This window comes from Myotis daubentonii, chromosome 11 (assembly GCF_963259705.1).
Source record: "Myotis daubentonii chromosome 11, mMyoDau2.1, whole genome shotgun sequence".
In the NCBI taxonomy this organism is placed as follows: domain Eukaryota; kingdom Metazoa; phylum Chordata; class Mammalia; order Chiroptera; family Vespertilionidae; genus Myotis; species Myotis daubentonii.
Genome location: NC_081850.1, coordinates 32,206,849 through 32,221,105, shown reverse-complemented (window position 1 = coordinate 32,221,105; position 14,257 = coordinate 32,206,849). Strand labels below are relative to the sequence as shown.

General features: G+C 38.4%; 1 protein-coding gene across 7 annotated transcripts in view; it reads left to right on the top strand.

Moving 5' to 3' along the window:
• The window catches only part of IL33 (interleukin 33), a 48,516-nt gene that overhangs the window by 16,561 nt on the left and 17,698 nt on the right, over positions 1 to 14,257 (top strand). For 2 of the 7 annotated variants that reach the window (XM_059656690.1, XM_059656693.1), the window contains exons 1-2: positions 10,288 to 10,549; positions 13,297 to 13,443. In XM_059656690.1, coding sequence (XP_059512673.1) covers positions 13,359 to 13,443 — 85 coding nt within the window. In that variant the 5' untranslated portion in view covers positions 10,288 to 10,549; positions 13,297 to 13,358. Of the gene's footprint in view, positions 1 to 10,284; positions 10,550 to 13,296; positions 13,444 to 14,257 lie in introns of those variants that run through there. The other 5 variants (XM_059656688.1, XM_059656694.1, XM_059656691.1 and 2 more) reach the window with 5 other exon arrangements.

The following is a 14,257-nucleotide window of genomic DNA, read 5'->3' as shown; positions in this document are numbered from 1 at the left end:
TTAGTGATTCAATAAATGATTTTCCAGTTGGTCAAATGTAGATAATATGACAAAGTGAAATGAAAATTTTTACAGTATCCCTTGGGTTAAGGCTGATGGAATACATAGTCCCTGGCAAATAATTAGCACTTAATATTTGTTGAATTTAAGTTTCTGTAAGCCTTTTTCAGTCAAAGAGGTAACCATACATATTGTAACTTTAGAAAGGACTATATCCCATATATTTTTCTTGTTGCTCAGGGGTGCATTACCAATTACAATTTCTATTTACAATTACATTTCTATTTAATGTTGATAAATTAAATCTTCTTTCAGGTTTTAAAAAATAATATAAATTATGTCATCTCCTCTGTAATATTCCCCTCCCACATACATGCATACTCCTTACCCACTCCTTCCTCTTTTCTTAAAAAGCTCCTATTTCCTGTTATTACCTTAAATGTGGCGTTCCCCTGGTGATACCATTATTCTCAAAACCCACTCTCTTTCCTTGTGTGCTCATCTCCCATGGCCAATAGAGGAAGTTGCCCTTGCTAACCCCAGCCCTGGGCCCAAGGACTTAAGTTCATTTCTTTCTATTCTGGTCATCAGGGACCCTGATGTTCTTTTCTATTCCATGTTGCTTCTACTGTCATCACCCTTGATAAATTGAGTGCCTGTCTTGATGACTCTTTAATACTTTTCCATAGCTTACCCACAAAAGCTCATCCTGACTACCATTATCATCAGAACATCTCTATCTCCAGGATAGGGAACATTGGAATTTCCTGTTTAACCATTTTTACGTGTACAGTGCGGTAACATAAGTACTTTCACATTGCTAAGCAACCATCTCCAAAACTTTTTTCATCTAACTAAACTGAAATTCAATATCCATGAACAGTAGTTCCCCATTCCTTAGTTAATTTTTGTATATATTCTCCAAGAAACTGTTTCAGGTTTTTCCCACTTATCCTCAAAAATTCAAACTCATGTGTATTTCTATTAATCTCTACAATTCTTCTCACAATCTATTTTATGAAGAAGATTCAAACCATTTACAAGATTTCAAGGTCATGTTCCTAGTCCTTAAAATCTCTCTCATTCTCTCACTTTTCCTCCTCTCCTATAAAAAACGAAGTATCCCTTCTCCTTTTCAAAGCTTACTCTTCCAGTAGAGTTATTTCCCTCTCTCTTCTCTGTCTCCACTAGGGCTTTATTATATCAAGTTTTCTACTTTTCATTGGTTCCTTTCTTTATGAATTAAAACATTCTCAAGAGTCCCACATCACAGTAAAATACTGTTAGGGTTGCCGAAGGAGGAATGCATGAGGCCAAAAGTGGTAAGGGATTATAAATTTTTTAGGTCATCTGATACCAAATAGGCTGAGCCCCAAAATGTCACCATCACCCAGAGACAGGAAGTCAGAGATTTTAAAGGACTCTAGGCCAGTGGCCGGCAAACTCATTAGTCAACAGAGCCAAATATCAACAGTACTTCTTCAAAATAGATTCGCCCAGGCCGAAAACCGACTTCTGCGCATGGGCCACGAAGTTTCAATCGCAATGTACGCGCACCCGCACATGGTATTTTGTGGAAGAGCCACACTCAAGGGGCCAAAGAGCCACACGTGGCTTGTGAGCCGCAGTTTGCCGACCACGGCTCTAGGCAGGTTTTTTCTGGGCAGAGAATTCTCTGGGTAGATCTGGATCCTAGGAAGTTCCAGAGGAAAAGTATAATAGTCTCAGCAGGGGAAGTATAATAGTTTCAGTAAGTAAAATGGAATGTCAGTTGTGAAGTGATCTAGTGGAGGGGGTGTTGATTCAATGATTTGATCAGACCTAACATTCCAGCTTTTTTGTTTTATGGAATAGGGGCGAAGGTCATATCTTCTGTAGTTGCTTCCTGCTGGGGGTGGGGGGGGGTGGGGGTGGGGGGGTGTTGAAATCAGAGGGAATGGACTTTGATTAAGGTCGTTGGCTGGAACATTGTGTAGATTTCTCATGGTTGGAGTGAGGTGCTGCAGCAGCATGATTTCCCCGAGAGACTGGTTGGTGAAGGCTGTTGAGCGACTTGGGAGGTAAAAGCTGGTCCTGAGGCTGCCACAGTGTCACTTGTCTGGTTTTGCTACTTTTATGGGCCTGGAGCTAAAATACAACTCAGGCCTAGATGTTATCTTTAGGAAGGAAAATATCAGGGCTCTAAGCTGCCTGCCTAGTGATATGAAAGGGGAATATAGGTTACCCGGGGGGTGAGGTTCTTGTTTTCCCTGTTTTGCCCCTTGCTAGGAGCTTTCTGGCCCAGTGAGTTTCTATACCTATACCTGGCCCATCATCCTTGCTCTGGAGATCTCAGGGGCTACATCTTCTCCTCCTGAATTCTTTCAAGGAAAAAGGTGTTCAGGGTCTCTTAGCTGCTTCCTGCTGAAAGGGGATGATATTTTCCTTTAAAGCCAAAATCCTTGTTCTCTGTCAGAGAGACAATGAAGCCTGAGCAAAAGAGGTTGTGATGGTGTCTAGGGGTGGTATATCCTGAGTACAGTCAGGGCTTGTAACATGGTGGAGACAAACTGTTTTATAAATTTTAGTGTTACTGAGGCAACTACTAGAACAACAAGAATTATAACAAACTAGTGGCCCAGTGCATGAAATTCATGCACATTAAAAGGGGATTAATTAGAGGAAATATTTTAATATTGCTATTTGCCCTTTCTCTATAATAGAAGTGTCAGAGATGAAAGAAAATTAGTAAAAATATATATGAAAATCTTCCTCCTATCAGAGTCTGGGGCACATCATGAGACCCAGAGTCAAGTCCCTGCCTACCCATGTGTGCCTCAAAATCACATGAGACCCAGACCCAGCTGCCTCCCCCCATTGGGCTAGATCCAGACCCAGCCGGTCCCACCCTTGTCAAGCCCCGCTGGGCAGGGGGCACAGCCTCAGGTCCCCTGGCCTGGCACTGGGGCAGGGGGTGCACCTTGAGGTCCCCTGTCAATCCCCACTGGAGGGCATGGCCTGAGGTCCCCTGTCAAGCCCCGCCAGACAGGCGGTGCGGCCTCAGGTCTCCCAAACCAGTGCCAGGGTGGGGGGTGCGGCCTCAGGTCTCCTGGCCCGGTGCCGGGGCAGGGGGCGCGGCCTGAGGTCCCCCATCAAGCCCCACCAGGTTGGGGGCATGGCCTGAGGTCCCCAGTCAAGCTCTGCTGGGCAGGGGGCGCAGACTGAGGTCCCCTGGCCTGGCGCCAAGGCGGGGTGCATGGCCTGAGGTCCCCTGTCAAGCCCCATGGAAGGGGGGGCGGGTGCAGCCTCAGGTCCCTGCTGATTGCTCATTAAGACTCATTATAGGAACTCAGCCTCCACTGTGGACACAGACCATCTTGTGTTACAGAAACCCCCGCCTCTGCTGCAGGCACCGCCATCTTTGTGGCAGAGTGACAGTCAATTTGCACATTCCCTCTTTATTACATAGGATGATCTGGCGAAAGGAAAGAGACATTAGTTTGGAGGGTTGTAGTCTAATATAACAAAATGAGGTTTATCCTCTTAGCTTCATTTGTCTTTGGGTGTGGTTGGCAAATCGCACTAATTGAATTTCTGTTATGTGTCTCCCTGAGTAGGTTGATTTAAGCTACTTATCCTCTGGCTGGGGAGGAATGGTGCAAATCATTACTTTTAAGTGTCCTTGGTTTACGGAAGATAGGATTTACTAGATGGCTACAAACTGCTTAGAATCTAGGTTTTCTAGATGGCTGCAAACTGCTGTTTAACCATCTCGGTTTCCCTATTCTGCTTGTCCTGGCTTACTGGCCTGTGTCATTTATATAACTTCCTTTTAGTATTTCTCCCTACAAACCTATAACTTTCACAAACCTTCTTACAACTTTAATTCACTTTCTTTTTCCTTCAAAATGCATATCCATGCCTTATGCTTCTATTACCAAAACCATACAATTTCTTTCCAATTTAATAAGAATTCTTAACTCTTAGACACCTTAATTTTCCAATGATAACTAAAAAATAAACAACCAGCATTTCTTAGATTGACATTTATGATCACTCTCCCTTTCAAGAAACATACCTTCAACAAAGAACAAGACATTACATTAACAGTTAACAAATCTACTTTATAGATTTTCTGTAACAAAAGCTAAAGTCAGTTGAACTTAAAAATTAGAAAATTATGTATAGGCATATGAGGCTAGAGAAAAGGTGGAGGAAAGGAGGAAGCAGGCACCAAATGTTAGCATCACCGAAGAAGGAATGAATGAGGGCAAAAGTAGTAAGGGACTATAAATTTACTAGATCATTTGGATATCAGATTGGCTGAGCCCCAAAATGGCACTAGCACCCAGGGACAAGGAGTCAGAGATTTTAAAGGATTCTAGACAGGCTTTTTCTGGGCAGAGAATTCTCTAGGCAGGTCCAGATCCTAGGAAGGTCCAGAGGGGAAGAATAATGATCTTAGCAATTGGGATGTGGTCTCAGTAAAAGGGAATGTTGGTTGTGAAGTGGTCTAAAGGTCGGTTCCTATTGGAGGGGGTGTTGATTCAATTATTTGATCAGATCTAACAATACCTCAATATTAACAATCATGATACAACATGTATTAAGTTCTTGCTATGTGTTAGGTACTGTGCTAAGTGCTTAAAATATACCTTCTCATATAATTCTCACAAATCCAATGACTTCAAATCATGAGGATAAACGATTATTATGAAGAAACTGAGGCTTTAGAGACTAATTTTCCCAAGATCACCTAACTGGTGAGCAGCACTTGCTCTTCTACATGTACTCTGTCAAAATACCATTCTCTCTTTCTTTGTTTCCCTTTCACTATTGTACTTATTGAAAAAATCTCACTCCTTCTTCAAACTGTGCAGTCCACTGACGTTTCTTGGAGAGCCCACCATGTTTAAAGGACTCTCTCCAAGGTCTCTAATCTCCAGCCGGGTCTCTAGTGCTCATCACCAAATGTTCATTTTTGAGATCTTCTCTCTTAGCCTTCATAATATGACCTCTTCTCTTTTTTCTGCTTTTCTTTTTGGTCATTTTTATTTATTTTAGTTTTTTATTAATCCTCACCTGAAGATATTTTTTATTGATTTTTAGAGAGAGTAGAAAGGAGAGGGAGAGACAGAAAGAGAGAAACATCAATGTGAGAGAGTCACTTCAATTGGTTGCCTCCCACATGTGCCCCAACCAGTGCTGGGGATCAATCCTGCAAACAAGGTATGTGCCCTGACCAGAATCAAACTCCACCCTTCAGTCCACAGGCTGACACCCTATCCACTGAGACATACTGGATAGGGTTGGTCTTCTTTTCTAATTCTTTTCTTACCTCTTAAATGTAATATTCCCTATAGTTCCATAGAACAAGCATGTCAAACTAAAAGGCTAACATGGGCCAAATAAACAAGGTTCAAGTTTATGTGGGCCGCAAAAAAACAAAAGCTTCAGTTTTCATAGAAACGTAGGTTTATTTTGATAGAGACATGCTGAATACAAAGAGCTAAAATAAATGAGTAACCATTAACATAAATAGAAGATTTTAATAAAAATTAATATTTTTCTTGAGCATTAACTTACCAGACACTGAATAACTGCACAAATTAGTAAGTGTAAAGCAAATAAACCTATTTTTTTTTGTTCTCCGAAAGCGAAATGTTTCCTGTTGCACACACCAAACAAGTCAGTACAAGACTAATGGTGCGGTAATCGGCTGCTAAAATATTCACTGCTAGTATTAGTGGAGAGAAATGGTGCTCCTGCATGGAAGGCATGTAAGGGAAATGAATGCAGTAGTAATCAGTCATTAGTGAATGTTGTAGTTTGTTATTAATAATTATGTATAACAGGATATTATAAAAATTAAGTTATGAAATTTTCATTAAAACATTTCTTGTGTACTGTTATATTGGCTGGGCCACAAAATATTCACTGTGGGCCGCATGCGGACCGAGGGCCACAAGTTTGACATGCTTGATCTAGAAAGACTATGCTGTCTCTTCCTGCTCCATACTCAGTTCATGCAATCTCATTTATTCCTATACCAGCTTCAACTCTTATGTTTTCACAAATGAAGAACAAATCCACATAGCTAATTCTGGCCTCCTGCTCCCATGACTTAGTTTCAGCTCCCTGCCAAAATGTTCATATAACTGTTCTTCAAGAATCTCAAATGTCACCTGTCCCACATCATACTCATTACCTGTCCCTGCCAATGAACTCCACACCTGAGTTTCCTACCCTGAACCACTGGCACCACTTTAACTTCCCTTCATCTCCTGTCTCCCCAGTCCAGAGCTGATACACCCACATCCAAAAAGGGCTGTGGAGGCTCTGTGGCAGACACAACCCAGAATTGGGAGTGGAACTTAGATTGTAACTTTACCTAGCCACTAGGGATTGTGTGACTTAGTGGAGCTGGAACAGAGATCTCTGGGACCCTTTCTGGTGAGACAGGCTAGTAAACCAGGACAAGTGGAATAGGGAAACTGAGACAGATAGTTAAACAGCCAAGCAGTTTACAGCCATTCTAGTAAATTGCAAAATTCTAACTCCTCTACCCAAGGACACTTAACAGTAAATAACTACCATCAACAAATCAACAAATGACAAGTGCTGGGTAGGATGTGGAGAAAAGGGAACCTTGTACACTGCTGGTGGGAATGCAGACTGGTGCAGTCACTATGGAAAACAGTATGAAGTTTCCTCAAAAAATTAAATATGGAACTGCCATTATACCCAGTGATCCCACTTCTAGGAATATATCCTAAGAAACCCAAAACACCAATCAGAAAGAATGTATGCATCCCTATGTTCAATTTATAATAGCTAAGATCTGGAAACAGCCCAAGCAGCCATCAATAGATGAATGAATAAAAAAGCTGTGGTACATTTACACCATGGAATACTTTGCAGCAGTAAAAAAGAAGGATCTCTTACCCTTTGAGACAGTATGGAGGGAACTGGAGAGTAGTATGCTAAGTGAAATAAGCCAGTCAGAACAAGACAAGTATCATATGATCTCACTCATATGTGAAATCTAATGAACAAAATAAACTGATGAACAAAATAGATCCAGAGACACAGAAGCACAGAACAGACTGTGGAATCTCAGAAAGAAGGCAAGGGAGGGGCAGGCTAAAAGGAGTCAATGCGGGGGGAGAGCGGGAAGGGGACATACGTAATACTTTCAACAATAAAGATTTAATTTTAAGAAAAAGAGTAGAGATCAAGCAAAGGACTTATATGCATGCATATAAGCATAACAAATGGACACAGACACCAGGGGGTGTGGGCATGAGCAGGAGGTGGCGGGCGGTGGGGGGGGGGCAATGAGGGGATAAGGACATATATGTAATACCTTAATCAATAAAAAAAAGGAAAAAATTGTGTAACAAAAAAGAAAAAGAGTAAAAGGTTTATACTTCTCCTCAACCAGAGGGTAAATAGCTTAAATCACCCTACTCAAGGGAGATAGTCAGCAAAAATCTAATTAGTGCCATTTGCCAACACACCCAAGGACCGATATAATTAAGGGAATACATTTCATTTTGGTGTATCAACATAAAGCTGATGAATATTCTATTGAGATCCTCCTCTAAGACCTTTGCCTATACTCTCATCCTTTAAAACCCTCAAGACCCAGGACCCAGAGCATGCAGAGCATGCTTTTCCTCCCAGGAGCATGCTCATGCCTTTCCGTTCTCCTTCTTCCTTTCTCACAAACTCTCTTAAACTCTAAGGGACCTCATGAAACTTGCAATCGGGGGAGCCATGGGCAGTGACAGTGTGTCCCAGGCTAACCCCCGAACCTGTTTCCATGGCCCCCCTTTCTCTGACTTTCCAGTGAGCTGACAGATGCCCCACCTAGGCTCACTTCTTTCACTATGACTTTTATTTCTCAAGTGAACCAAAGCAGCCCCGCCTAAGCTCCCTCCTGTTTCTTCTTCTGTCCTACACCCTTCCTTATTTCACTGTCCCCACTTTAATAAACATACTCTCAAAATCACCTGGATTTGTGCTGTGAAATCTTTCCTGCACAAATCAAAAACCACACACTACTGCCCGGCTCTGGACCTGTTTCATGTCCGGTAACTCTAGGACTGTATAAAATGCCTGCAGCACTCATCACCTTCATTCTCTCCTTACCAGTCTCACTAACATTGCCCTGGCTCTGTCCTCACTACTTTTTATCAGGCTATTTTAGTGCCTTCCTAACTGGCCTAAAATTACATTCACAAAACACATTTTTTATTATACTTCACTTGCTTTAAAAACCTTTAAAGGATTCCAGTTGGCTACAGGATAAAATTCAAAGTTCGTATTGTTGCTCTCACAGCCTTCTACTTTCTGGTCCCTACATAACATGGAACTTACCTTTGTCTAAATTGGATTACATATGTGTTTGGGATAAGCACTTAGGGCATAAAAAAATCTAACCTTTTTTAAAAATGTATTTTTATTGATTTCAGGAAGAAAGGGAGAAGGAGGGGGGGAGGAAGGGAAGGGGAGAGAGGGAGAGAGAGAGAGAGAGAGAGAGAGAGAGAAACATCAATGATGAGAGAGAATCATTGATGGGCTGCCTCCTGCATGCCTCACATTGGGGATTGAGCCCAAAGCCCAGGCATGTGCCCTGACCAGGAATTGAACCATGACCTCTTGGTTCATAGGTTGATGCTCAACCACTGAGCCATGCCAGCCAGGCCTAACCTATTCTTTACACTAAATGTAATAGTGAATCAAAAATTTAGGTTTTAAATAGTAAGTTATAAGAGTTTTAGAAAATGTCATAATTTATTTATAATCTTTGAAAAGAGGAGGGAGTCCTTTAGAAGCCAAGCACAAAATCCAGAATTTCTAAAAGAAAACATTGATTAAATTTTACCTCAGAATATTTGAAAACTTATGTGTGAAGAAAAAATACCATTAACAAAGTCTAAAGACAAATTATAGTGGAAAAAAATTTTCAACACATATCACAGACAAGGATTTAATTTCTTAATTTACAAAGAGTTCATATAAATTAACAATTTATTTAAATTGACAACAGATATGTTTTTTAAAAATGCTCAATCTCACTAAATAATAAAAAAATTGAAAGTATGAAGTATTGTCCTCTCTATAGAAAGACAAACATTTTAAAGGTGATGACACTCATTGCTGCTAAGGCAGTAAAGAAAAAGGCATGAACATGGATTGTTGAAACAATTATAAATCAATACAAACTACAGGAAGTTAATTGGGTAATATCTATTAAAATAGAAGATGCATGTACCCTTTGGTACAGCAATTCTACTGCTAGGAATTCATGCTACCAATGAACTTACAAAGATTTACTAAGAATCAGAACACACACACACACACACACAGCTGTCAGTTGCAACACTGGTGATATTAGGGGAAAAAAAGAGGGGGTGAAGGGGACAGGAAGTGATTAACCAAAGAACTATTTGCATATATGTAAAATCCATGGGGCCTGAGGTGGGGCAGAAGCTGGGTAGAGGGGTCAGAGGTGGGTAAAATGGAAGACAACTGTAATACTGTCAACAATAAATTTTTTTTATCTTTTTATTTTTTATTTTTTAAAAATATTTTATTGATTTTTTACAGAGGAAGGGAGAGAGATCGAGAGTTAGAAACATCAATGAGAGAGAAACATCGATCAGCTGCCTCCTGCACACCTCCTACTGAGGATGTGCCCACAACCAAGGTACATGCCCTTGACCGGAATCAAACCTGGGACCTTTCAGTCTGCAGGCCGATGCTCTATCAACTGAGCCAAACCAGTTAGGGCAATAATTTTTTTTTTTTTTTTTTTTTTTTTTTTTTTAGAGAAAAGAAAGGAAAAACTAGAAACAGCCAAAGTGTTAATCAAAAAACGATTAGTTTTGGCATACTTATATGATTGAATACTATTTATAATGCTTCTTGTAAAATAATATTTCTGACATCTCAAGTATTCATGGTGTAGTGTTAATTAGAAAATGAGAAAAATCAACTTAAAAAATATTTGTAGTGTGATTCTACTTTTTTATAAAAAATAGATATGCACAGTATTTCTACATTGAAAGAAAAAGTCAGAATCTATAGCATATATGCTTTCCTGTCAATTACACATTTTCTAAGTGCATATACATCATTTTTATAAACAAAAAAAAATACTTCACAAGTTTTAAACTTTGTAGAAAAGAGAAAGGCAATTAAATAATCTGTTCCCTTAAATTCTGTATACTGAGCAATAAACACTAACTAGAGTCCATGTCATAGAGGTTTGATAAAAATTAATGATTAACTGAGAAAACTCATTGAAAGTACTATAGTTAAAATAATGTAAACGCTCTGTTTAGGATTATGCTATGGGAACAAAACATGTTCTTATTCATTCTAACCTACTCAACTGGCTCTATTTGCATTGCCTCATTCATCAAATGCTGTCACTCAATATTGCTTAATCCAAGTGTGTGTATATAAGCAGAGTTAGAATATAACTGCCTCAACTACTACCAAATGTTAACGACAGGAAACCTCATCATTGGAAACCAGCACTTCATTGTTTATAACTTAGGTGAGTATCATAACCAGTGTGCAAAAATATTTGCCTTGTTATTGGAAAAGCAGCACAAAAAATTAATGTTTATATTGTGATATAGTCTGAAATATTTTTATTTAAAAGTAGGAGAGTAAAGAGTAAACTTTAAGTCTGAAAAAATAGTGAAAGGAGTGATGGTATTTTTTTTTTTAGTAAGAGATTTGTAGGTTGTTTAAAGAGAATGCTTTGTTTTTTAGAATAGGATTTTCTGATTCTTGGTAAGTCTTTGTAAGTTCATTGGTAGCATAAATTTCTAGCAGTAGAATATTTCCTGACTATGCTTTTGACTTACCATGTGATTCTTAAAAAACAGCCAGCTTTCTCTGTGTCAGTGACTCCATCATAAATGTGGTATTTCAGTTTCTAATCTACCTTGCTTAACTCTGCAAGCTAAGGGTTTAGAGCAGAGTTCCTCCAAGTGTGTTCTCTCAAACTAGTCCATAGGGGTATTAATAGAGGGAGTGATTATTTACAAAATTAAGTAATTACTGAAAATAATTAAACAAAGATACCCATGATTTTTCAGTGAAGGACTGTCATCACCTTTACTATGCTAATGTAAGTTCTGACTTCCCAAGAAATGGAATATAGATTGAACATTTCCTAGATTTATTTGAAAATGTAACATTTTATGTTTGTTTGCTTTTTAATGTGTATCCAGGGGAATTTTTTTTCTAGGGCATAATCATCCATGGATAAAAGAGAAAACAATAAAAACCCAGCAATGCAATTTTCATGCTATCAGTAAAGTAGTATACCTGAATGCTTACTATGTGCAGATTACTGTTTGACTTATTTTCTGTACAATTTAAAGTTTAATTACAATAAGGTTATTGACCTGCACTATCCCATGTTATGATTAACTACCATATTAAATTAAATTAAGTTAACTACCATATTTAAAAATGTATTATTTCAAAGAAGTTGGACAACCAGCTAAGCCAATGATGGCAAACCTATGACACACATGTCAGAGGTGACACACAAACTCATTTTTTGGTTGATTTTTCTTTGTTAAATGGCATTTAAATATATAAAATAAATATCAAAAATATAATCTTTGTTTTACTATGGTTGCAATTATCAAAAAATTTCTATATGTGACAGGGCATCAGAGTTAAGTTAAGGTTTTTCAAAATGCTGACACGCCGAGCTCAAAAGGTTCGCCATCACTGATAAGCATTTGAAGTTAAACTCCCAGTTCTGATTCTTTTATTCCTACATTTGGATGGGGAAGAAAAGGAGACAGGGTAGGGAAGCTCTGGAATAACAGATTCTGGTCCCAGTTCAGCTTATGTGATCCTGAGCAAGGCACTTAATTTTTCAGTTTTACTGGGCCCACTCATCTATAAAGTTAGGAGCTCAGTAAAAGAATGTCCAAGACTCTTTACTTCTAAGTGTTCTTGACAGTAAAGGTGAAAAAATCAGAGAAAGAAGATAAGGATTTATGTGAGGCCCTCAAGCTCTGTGAGGATAATATTCATTCTCAGGGGCAGAAGAGGGAGTCCTCAACTGCCCTATCATTGAAGGATTTTGCTCATGAAACTGTCTGAACATAGTATGGCTGCATGGAAGATTCTACTCCATCTACACAAGAAAATTTTAGCCTATTTGGGGTTGGCCAGGGACAAAATTAAAGGTGCATGAAGTTTATCTTCCAATGAGTCCTTTGACCCAGGAACTCAATGCTGCTTCCTTACCCTGCTAGAAAAGCTGGGCAATATGAAGAGATTTCAATGGTAGCCAATCCAATAATTTGGATTTTATTTTGTTTAACCTAGAAAATAAAAGGCAATGCTTAATAAAGGAAGCAATAACTATAGTAGAATTCAGCAATGTCAGAGAGATTTTAAGACTAGAGAAGAAGTCCCATTTTCCCCACGAACCACAGTATCACTGCCTTACCTTGATGATGAAGCCAGATTGCAGAACCCTACTGAAAGAATATGGAATTTTCTGCAATTTATGACAGAGAACTCCAGGGTCTTTCAGTAGAGTACTGCAGTCCACCGATGATCAAGCATTAATTGGGGACTGGAGGATGGTGATTTTTCTAATTTTATCATTCTTCTGTAATAAATAAATTCCTCATTTATTCTTTCTTGATAAATGCTATGGACTTGTGGGTTTTTGGGTTTTTTTCATCAAATGCATTATAGTCAATTACCATCATTATTCCTTTTGATGTCAAACTGTCCCAAATTTGGCCAGCAGAAGAACCTTCATGTATCCTTTTGACACAACCTCACTAGTTTTTGAATGACACTGCTTTCTGGCACAACATATTCCATGTCCACTTCTACTTTCCCAGCCCACATCTATAGTTCCAGTTCCCTTTAATGAAAAAAGTACTTGGAAACTAAGATATAGGTATACCAATATTACTGATTCAAATTTAACATCATAGTAATTTCTTCTTGGATTCTTTTATTTTATATTTGTCCTTTCTCCTACAGTGAAAATCCTAAGACAAACATCTACTTATTTACTGTATTGTATAATATAGCAAATGGTCTCAGAATTCCAATACCAATATTACCATCAATAACAAAACCATTAAGTGAAGTTCAAGATTTCTTTGTAGTTCTTTTTGTCCTATATTCCAGCATAGATACATATTCAGAATACTATGTTCAAATTTTACTAAAATAATAATTTTCTCTTGGTAGTTGTGTTATCAATTGTATATTGACTTAACCACAATTGTTTCTTTTTGTTTTCAGGTTAAGACAATTGAACTAATACTATATTTAGTCCAACAGAAGCCTGAAAAATAAGGTCTGAAATGAAGTATTCAACCACCAAAATTCCCCCAGCAACTATGAACAACTCAGCAGGAAAAGCCTCGGCAAAATCTCCCAGGTTAAGAAGTAAGGACTTAAGCATTTCTGATTACTTTACACACTATTTTTATCTGTTATCAAATCTTTATTATCCAAATGTTCATACATACTATCATACAAAAGTTACTAAGAATACAAGAGCTGAAATTAAAAGGGATGTCTCATAAGTGTGCAGTACAGCAGCATTTGGTTTTAAACAGACTATATCCAACTTTTACTTATTTGATGCATCACAGGACAAAAATAGCTCAGATAATTTAAACCTGGTAATAGTGATAAACATATTTATAGCCCTTCATATCAATCCCTTCTTTCCACCCACACCTCCTACCACCAAATCCCCAAAACTTTTCCCCAATTAATTAACAAAATTTAAACTGATCCACTTTCATTCAGTAAACATTTATTAAGACTTTTGGTGTATCAAGCTTGTGGTCTTAACTTGCAATTTTTGATAAAAGAGAGAATACAAGTGAAAATATTTGAATAATCCAGGCCCCACAGAAAGCAGATTTGACCAAATGGTGCTCAAGTCTATCCAGTTACAAACTCAAAGGGTTTGTAATAAATTGAAGGGTAAAAAGAACCAAGTAGAAGCCATAGCTTTAGAATAAAAGGGCTATATACTTCTTTGATCCTTATATTACCTATCCTAGGCAATAATTATACAAATTTATACTTATGTTCTTCATAAGGAGCAGTTATACAAAGGAGTTAAGAGAGCCCTTGGTGTGCTAGAGCAAAAACAGAGGATGGGGAATGATGATGGAGACTGCATAGCCTTGTTCTTTGGGCTCCTCTCCATTTCCCTGAACATCTTTAAGGCTAGAAGAGAAAGCAG